Below are 9,201 nucleotides of genomic sequence, written 5' to 3' on the forward strand. Positions count from 1 at the left end.
GACCTTGTGTTACGGTCATCTAATACCAAACTCACTGCAACCTTAGAAACAGACTTACCATGGACTTCCTACGTGGATAGAGTAGTGATATATGTACATCCATTTGAAGACAACTTTGTTGACAACCTTGTTTTTTCTCTCTTCTTATTGATCAAAAACAATGGAGAGAGAAAAAGAAAGAGAGAGAAAAAGAACATAATGTGAGTATGAAAGAGAAAGTTGCACAAAAGTTGTCATGAAATGGTTGTACAAATATCATTTCTCATGTGGATATCCATCCCAAAGTTCTCGAAGTCAAGTATACTTAATCTTAAAGTCATAAGTCATTTTTCCATACATGTATTGCATAACACCAAGACTCATCTCATATGAGAAGCCGCTCATTAAACGTACTTCTCACCCGACTTTCAAGGATCACTCCTGTCTCTCGTAAACTACACACCTAACTCTTAGAAAACACATTTATATATGTACACATTTTATTTTATTTTTTACACAGATTCAACACTTCATTTTTCTATACATCTATTTTTTGATCACATTACCAACTTATTACATCTATCATAACATTCTCTTTATCTCTTTAGTGACGACAGATTATGTTTGATTGTTTATTTTTTATTTTTATAAAAAAAACTTCAATACTGTAGTATCAGTATAATGATGGTTCCAATCACTTGATTCACCATTTATATATGTATGATTAAACTATGAAAATGGACTTTGATGGATAATAATTACGATCAATCATATGATTGTTTGGTTTGAGCGGTGAGCTGGTATTTTGGCAGGTAGGTGCTGTGTGTTGTTTGGGGCTTGAACAAGACAGCTAATTAATCAATTAAGTAAAAAAAAAAAGAATAAATTTAAATATTTATTATTAATCTATGAAATGTAATAAAGAAAATAGAAAAAGAAATAGAAAAGAAAATGTCGTCACAACTCACAACAACTGAGAAAAATGGAATGAATGAATGACGGCAAAGGAAAGTGGTGAGTCCCATTGTTGAGTTGGATCGATCGATCTCGAGCGTCCATTGTATACACAACACAACACAAAGGTTAGAAAGAAAAGAGTGGGTGGGTTTGGTGCGATTGCTGCTAGTGCTACAAACTTTTTCTTTTCGGGAATTAACAAAGCCTTTCCTTTCAGCTATCTATCTATCTATCTATCTATCTGTCAGACTCAGCCACCGATCCTCGCTTGTTCGATCATCACTTCTCTTCTCTGGTTTGCTTTGCTTTTCACACCTCCACTCTAATTTGATATTTATTCATTTCATCAAACTATCCAACCTTTGGATAAAATTAAAACCCCCCAGTTACATAGATCCAATCCGATCTGAGGTTCTAAACACCTCAATTCAATTCAATTTCGTAATCCTCAAACAAACCCTAATTAATCCCCAACCTCTAACTTAATTCGATGTTATTATCATGAGAGATATGCTCAAGAGTGGGAGTCTTTCCCGTAATTCTACTGGTAGTACTAAGTCATCTGCCGCATCAGCAGCCGCGGCACTCAGACTCTCATCACCTCAACAGTCCTTCAGACGATTAGGATTGTGTTCTCAATTATCCACTGCTGGTGAACATTCTTCTCCTACCGTCTTCCCCGAAAAACGCAGCAAACTCAAGTCTGGAAAGAAGAACAGTACAGACGCCATTCGAGCATCCAGTGGTGATCATCAGGATGCCGCTGCAGCAAAGAATTTCGAGCATAGGATTGATATACCAGGTGGAGGTGATGAGAAATCTGATTTGTTAGGGTATGTGGTTTTCTCTGGCAAATTGGCTTTGGATAAAAGAAAGATTTCTGTAAATAATAATAATAACAAGACTGATACTCAACAACAAACTTCTTTTGATACTACCAATCAAGCTGCTGTCGATGCTAAATTAACAAGTAAAGCTTTACTTTGGGGATCTCATGTGCTTCACCTTGACGATGTTATCTCGGTAATACTAATACATTGCTTTTGTCTTAGATTAAGGCCATGTTTCGATAAACAGCTTATTTCTATCTTATAGCAAAAGATAATATGAAGTTAAGTTGTTTTCATATAAGCTATAAATTGTTTTCATAAGCTATCCCGGAGAGCTGATGAAAACAAGCTCTAAACAGTTTATGAATATGTCATGAGCTGTTTTTGTAAGTTCTCTCGAACAATCACACAAAACTTATGCTAGTAGATAAGCTCAAATAAGTCAATCCAAACAGGCTCTAGAAGGATGGTTTAGTACTATCGTGATAAACTAAACATACTTTTTTTAGGTTATAGGGAAACAAAAGATATGACTGATTGGTTTTAGTACGTGATGTGTTTCTTCAAAACAGGTTTCTTATCATGCTGGTCTCAAACATTTCACAGTGCACTCGTATCCGATGAAAAAGGCTTCATGTGGTCTTTCTTGTTTTATAAAACCTCGAAGGAGTCGCAAGGATTTCCGTTTTGTGGCTTCTACAATAGAAGAGGCAATTCAGTGGGTTGGTGGATTTGCTGATCAACACTGTTTCATTAACTGTCTACCTCACCCTTTAGTTTCTTCCAAGAAGCAAGCTTCATCGGAATTATTTCAGACAGATACCCCTCCTGAATTGCTCTTTAGATGTAAAACTCCGCCTAAGATGCTTGTAATTTTAAACCCACGCTCAGGCAGAGGTCGTTCAAGTAAAGTTTTCCACCGCGATGTGGAACCAATATTCAAGGTATGTTACACTCCATCCCCAATCATGTAAGCTGTGTGTATGCTTCTTGTTATGGCCATCGTTGTGATCGTATCTTATGCATATTTGACGCTATCTTTGAATTTGGCGAGGAAGTCAAAAGCTGCAAGACTGATAATTATAGTAATATATCTATATTATGTCAAATTTTCAATTTTTGTCAACATATAGCTCTTTCATATGAATATTTGTATGTCGCTTCAGTTTTTGATTTCAATAATGCAACTGTTATAGTTGAGCTACTTGCATTACTTTATATGTTTATAAATATAAATATACTATGCAAGAGGAAGGATACTAAAGCAACTTGTGGCTTAATACTTCGACAGCTTGCTGGTTTTAGATTGGAGGTAGTTAAAACAACATCTGCTGGTCATGCCAGAAACCTTGCATCAACTGTAGACATCAGCACTTGCCCTGATGGTAAATTCACTGTTCTGTAGTATGGATGCATGTTTGATTATACTCCCTCCATTTCAAAATAAGTGCCATTTAAGGTTTTTATACAATAGAGTTGTCAGACGACATGCACTTATATTAAACTAACCTTATTAACTATTGGTGTGCTTCCCACCATCATATACGTGGAATATAATGCTGTGAGATTAGTTTACATATCAATATTAGAGGGCACAGTTGGAAAAAAGTTATTAATTCTAGTTTGAAAAGTGAAAATGACATACATTTATTTTGAAACAAATTTTCTTCGATAAAGTGTCACTCATTGTGAAACAGTGGGTGTAGTTTTCGTTAGTACTCTTTAAAATGTTTTCTTTTCTCATATTTGTATCTCTTTCTTATTCTTGAAATCTGTACTTCTTTCAGGAATCATATGTGTTGGCGGTGATGGGATAATCAACGAGGTCGGCACACTATTTTATTTATTTAGTGATTTTCTCCCTGTACTGCTGGCTTGGCTTGTTCATTTAAAATACTGTCTTCTTTCTTTATTGCTTGTTTTATCTCCTAAAAGGTCTTTCAGATACTGTCTTGCCTGGAAAATACAGAACGACTATCCAGACTGAAAAGAAAATACAATGATATTCCATACAATGATACTCTTGATCTCTATCCTCTTATATCTACACAGATCATAAAACAACAACAACAACAACCAAGCCTTATCCCACTAAGTGGGGTCGGCTGCATCCATTAATGACTCTGCACATCGTGAAAGTTTTGAGCCCACGAATGGGGCGCAAAACAACCAATCTACACAGATCATAACATTACAAAATTTCAGCACCCTCCACTGCCCTGCCAAGTGCTTAGGTGGCAGTTAGTTAGCAGTGGTCACAATGTATCCCTTCCCAATTGGGTCTTTGACTTCCCACTGTCCATATTTTAACGATATGAGGCTTGCTATTCAAGAGGAGTAAAGTAGAATTAATAATCTTAAGCAGTTGAATTACTGACAATCGTTCATACTAGGTTTTTATTGGATCATTGTTTCTTCTTTTATTCTTTTCTCTGTTGCACTTTTCCTACCATTAAGAGAAGAGTTCATAGCTTTTATTTCTAAGCATTAAACAATGATCCGGGGGAGTTTTTTGATTGAGTAAATTGGATTCAGTTAATGACCTCAGAGATTGTTGAAATTACAGCAATCTCCAAATTTGGCTGAATTTGGATTGGAGAAGAATTTACAAACGTACACGTTGGACTGAAAAATCCTAAGTCTCCATTCTCCTATCTGAATTTGAGGAGAGGCGAGTCTTGTCAGGAAAGCCTATAAGAGATTTTAGTTTCTTACCAAGAAAATACAGGATCCTTAACGGATAAAAGCCTCATATGGCAGGTAACGTAAATGATGAAACCTCGCTATACGTTATTTGGTCATTTAAGAGATTGTCCAATTTAAAGAGCTATCTTTAAGAAATATCGTTCAAAAAGTCCTTACTCTAGATGGATTTTTTTTGAAATTTTTTTTTTCTTCGTAAAAGCCTTGGTGATTTTTTTTTTTGTTGAAAATTCGGTATCCGGCCCAAGGATAACCTTGGTAATTTTTAATACATATAGAGAACTCCAGATAATGGGATCAAGCTTTGCTGATACTGTTGTTTTTATACGAAAGGATACATGAGTAGTTGATAGATAACATAACAGAGACAAGAAAATCCCCTAAGATAGGAATAAGTTTCAAATCTTAATATTAGATATTTGAGTCATCACCTGAATTGAAATATTTTGGCCTGTGGATTAGCACCCAATTAATTAAGGGTCTGCTAGGAGACTTGACGACTTCCAAAATCATAGAAAAAAAAAATCCTTTTATCCTAGTTTAACACTATTGGCTGCATTGATTCTCAAATCAGACATTACCTCAAAGAATCTAAGAATAGAAAGAACATTAACAAAACTTCGCTTTCCTCTTTCAATAAGAGGATAGTATTATTTGCAAACTGGGTGAGAGACCAAGACCTCATCTTAGCCTGCTTTGCTGCCCTTGATCAATTCCTGTCATAACCTCTGGAAACTGTTCAATTGAAAACATGTACTACTAGAATTAACAAGAATGGAGATAAGGAATTCCTTGCCTAAATCTGCAACATCAATAATATTGCCTATCATATCATTTTCTACACTTCACTATAAGTAAAGAATTGTTCGTTTCACAACAATTCTTCTGTTTTACCGTTACTCAGGAATATTTTTAAAAAAAATACAGTGCTGTTCATTATTCCAACAAATCTGGTGCATTTTGCTCCCCACCATTATTTTTTAAATAAGCATACTTTAAGGTTGTGTTTTTTCCGCATATATTGAACACTCACACATAGAATCATTATACACACGCCGTTGATGATGGGCAAGTTTATTTGTAGGTTGTTAATGGTCTACTTAGTAGAGACAATCAAAAGGAAGGAATATCTATACCTATTGGAATTATACCAGCTGGTTCTGATAACTCACTGGTATGGACTGTTCTTGGAGTTAGAGATCCTGTTTCTGCAGCAATGGCTATTGTGAAGGTAGCATTTTTTGTTTTTCTTCTCTCAAATATTTGACGAGAATCCAGGAATGTTAATTGAACTATTTTTGCAAGAAAATAGACACTGATAGCTATTATTTTTATATCAATGTCCTGCCTCAGCCAGAGACATGTGTATGTGTCTATAGAAAGGTAAATAGTAAGAAAGTGAATTGCACAAAATGTGATGAATATATTTTCACCATTTGATCATGCTTGGTTTTTTTCTTTCTCTGTTTTGATTCTTATTTATTTTAAAATTGAAAAACAGTTGCACCATGTCGTCATCGATTCATGCTGATGCGTACTAAATAGCAAACCTCTTATTTTTCCTACTTAGTACACAATTGTTCGCCTTTTATAATCAGCTGTTCATTCATTATAACAGTAGATTTTTTGGCCTTTCTGTAATTTTTTTTAACGATGTGCTGCTCTTTATCTTTTTATATCGATTTACTTTAGCATTATCAGCTTATAGAATAATATTCAATCGATTTACTTTAGCATTATCAGCTTATAGAATAATGTTCAAATTAAAATCAAACCGGAAAGCAGTAGGAAGCATTAGAAGCGGGACTTGCTATGACTGTGATTCATTGTTCCCTTAAATGTGTATGGAAGGGGTAACATCCTCCTTCTAATGCCCTTAATAAGGTCTGTTTTGCCACATACTGTAAATAATATGCTTACTGGAGAGAACAACATGTATAAAAGAATCTGTCAAATGTTTACTTATAGTAGGAGTATATTAATGCCCTGGGATTTCTTTTATACTTTATTTGGACCACTACATATCATTATTTACTCAAGTATTTATGAATTGTGTAGTGAATGAACTAAAGATGACGTGGTTTACACTTCATTTTTGGTAGAATAGATGGCCATTTTTTGATTTGAATGCCACTTTCATTCTCATGTCAACATTTATGTAGATTTATTGATATCACCGATACTTCAGAAACACTTGCAGTTACTTTATATACTAATTCAATTTCTTGGTTCAGGGGGGCCTTACTGCTACAGATGTCTTTGCTGTTGAATGGATTCAGAATAATAAAATTCACTTTGGATTAACAGTCTCATATTATGGTTTTGTTAGTGATGGTAAGTCAATGACATACAAACATTTTTATACTGCTTGGTTTTTAGTTATGTGCTGGTTTCTTGTTTCTCGCTGCCACAATTTTTTAGCGACCGTGTATTAGCTCTTAGGTTCATATTTTGCAGACTATGTCTTCCTTGAGAATATTTAGCCATAATTAGCTTATAGTTGAAAATTGAAATGTCCAAGAGCCAATCATTCCAAGAGCTTAAGGACTCCTCACACAATAACCATCTAGAATTGTAGTGAATACAATGCTCAGGCTCACCGTAACCTTGTGTTGAAATTAAACTTTTGTTGAAAAGAATGGGTCTCCTGTCTAATTTAGAGAACATGTATTATTTAATTAAAGCCGTTCTTTAAAAGGGTAGTTATATGGACTTTACATGGACATGTTAGGAAGTAGTAATAACGCGGGTCAGGGGCGGGGACTGAAGAAATTGCTGGGAAGAATTGTGGTGTTAAAATGGTGCATTTAGGTGGCTCTGTAAATTGTCTGTTATTATCTTTGACTGCTTTTTCATTTCGAAGTCTGTAACTTTAATGACAGTTAAACAATAGGCACTACGTAACTGAGCACGGAGAAAAAGATAAAATGGAGGAGAAAATAAAAAGTTTGGGGTACACTATAGGACCTCGAATTTTCAATTTTGGTTCAGCATTAAGTGTTTATCTCTCATGTTGCAGTGTTGGAACTTTCTGAAAAATATCAGAAGCGCTTTGGCCCACTGCGATATTTTGTTGCTGGATTTCTCAAGTTCTTATGCTTACCGAGATACAGCTACGAAGTTGAATATCTTCCAGCATCAAAACCTGAGAAAGAAGGTTCCGGTGAAAGGGAAGTAGTTGACATGTCGGAGCTGTATACCGACATCATGACCAGATCAAATAAGGATGGGATGCCCAGGGCATCTAGTCTTTCAAGTATTGATTCAATAATGACTCCGAGTCGGATATCTGGTGGAGACCTGGATACCTGTAGTAGCACTCATGCTAGCACTGAACCTTCTGAGTTGGTGCGTGGCTTAGATCCAAAGTCAAAACGCCTATCATCTGGAAGGAGCAATATCACAGCAGAGCCAGAAGTCATTCATCCACAACTGCCTCTGTCAACAACTCCAAACTGGCCAAGAACGAGATCTAAGTCAAGGAATGATAGAGGATGGGCTGGATTGACCACCACACATGATACCTCTAAATGGGGAAATGCAGCGAATGATAGAGAGGATATATCATCTACGCTGTCTGACCCAGGTCCTATCTGGGATGCTGAACCAAAATGGGATCCAGAGGCTAATTGGGATGTGGAAAACCCTATTGAGTTGCCAGGGCCACCGGATGATACAGAAGTAGGATCCACGAAGGAGGCTGTGCCTCGTTTTGGAGACAAATGGGTTGTTTCAAAGGGACAGTTTGTTGGCATTCTGGTTTGCAACCATGCTTGTAGAACTGTCCAGGGCTCTCAGGTGGTTGCTCCCAAAGCTGAGCATGACGATAACACCCTAGATTTGATCATGGTACATGGGAACGGAAGGCTGAGGCTGTTGAGATTTTTCATACTTCTACAGATGGGTCGACATGTTTCACTGCCATATGTTGAATATGTGAAGGTATTTGCATCAATAATTGTTTTACTCCTTATTTTTTTAACGGATGCTGGAAATTACTGCTTAATCATTTTACACGCTATTCTTTAAAAAAAAAAAAAAATCATTTTACACACTATATCAATGATTAAAATCACTGCGCTATATATTGACGACTAAACTGGTAAAAAATCTTGGGCCTTCCTTTTTCAAAGACTACCGTTGACAATTGTGATCAGTTTTCAAATGTGTATTATGTCTACTTCAGTTTGTTTGAGAATGGTATCTTGTTTGGCATATCTTGCCATGTTATTTAGTGTGCAGAAGCTGCACATTCTCTTTTACCCTGGTAACTCGTGCATCTATATCTGTTGAAATTGTATAAAACTTCAGTTCCCCTTCGGATGCAGGTAAAATCTGTCAGAATAAAGTCTGGGAAACACACTCACAGCGGATGTGGGATTGATGGTGAGTTTTTTCCACTCAATGGACAAGTAATTTCTTCTTTGCTTCCTGAACAGTGCAGGCTTATTGGTCGCTTCCGTATATGATTAGTGTGAGTTATTTTCAATTCTTTGACGGGTTTTGGTAAGCTTGTGTACCTTCTCCTTTATGAATTCAGATACCCAATCTGTCTTGTCAAATACCTTGTCGATGTAACAGCTGAGCTTTGTAAATTTTTTGTTTCGGTTATATCTATCTTTTATTGCTTGTTTATCCATCTTTTTTATTTTGATTTCATAAAAAGAAAAAAAGTACACTGCATTTTCTGCAACAAGAAGCTGAATGTATTGCTAATCTCCATTTCCTCGAA

At 35.9% G+C, this 9,201-nt stretch overlaps 1 protein-coding gene across 1 annotated transcript; it reads left to right on the forward strand.

Moving 5' to 3' along the window:
• Positions 1-938: 938 nt before the first annotated feature.
• LCBK1 (long-chain base (LCB) kinase 1) lies at positions 939-9,201 on the forward strand. The gene is made up of 8 exons (XM_085717865.1): positions 939-1,959; positions 2,339-2,710; positions 3,058-3,151; positions 3,554-3,591; positions 5,554-5,700; positions 6,704-6,803; positions 7,489-8,411; positions 8,798-9,201. The coding sequence occupies exons 1-8, from the start codon at positions 1,438-1,440 to the stop codon at positions 8,936-8,938; spliced, it is 2,337 nt and encodes a 778-aa protein (XP_085573991.1). The 5' UTR covers positions 939-1,437; the 3' UTR covers positions 8,939-9,201.

The sequence above is a fragment of the Medicago sativa genome, chromosome 6 (genome assembly GCF_051527215.1).
Source record: "Medicago sativa cultivar Bolivia chromosome 6, Bolivia_mono, whole genome shotgun sequence".
NCBI lineage: Eukaryota > Viridiplantae > Streptophyta > Magnoliopsida > Fabales > Fabaceae > Medicago > Medicago sativa.

Excerpts from the sequence above, each read along its gene's own strand:
- LCBK1 (XM_085717865.1), top strand. The coding sequence starts at position 1,438 with ATGAGAGATATGCTCAAGAGTGGGAGTCTTTCCCGTAATTCTACTGGT. Across the intron at positions 1,960-2,338 it reads ACCTTGACGATGTTATCTCG|GTTTCTTATCATGCTGGTCT; the intron begins GTAATACTAATA and ends TCTTCAAAACAG. Across the intron at positions 3,152-3,553 it reads CATCAGCACTTGCCCTGATG|GAATCATATGTGTTGGCGGT; the intron begins GTAAATTCACTG and ends TACTTCTTTCAG.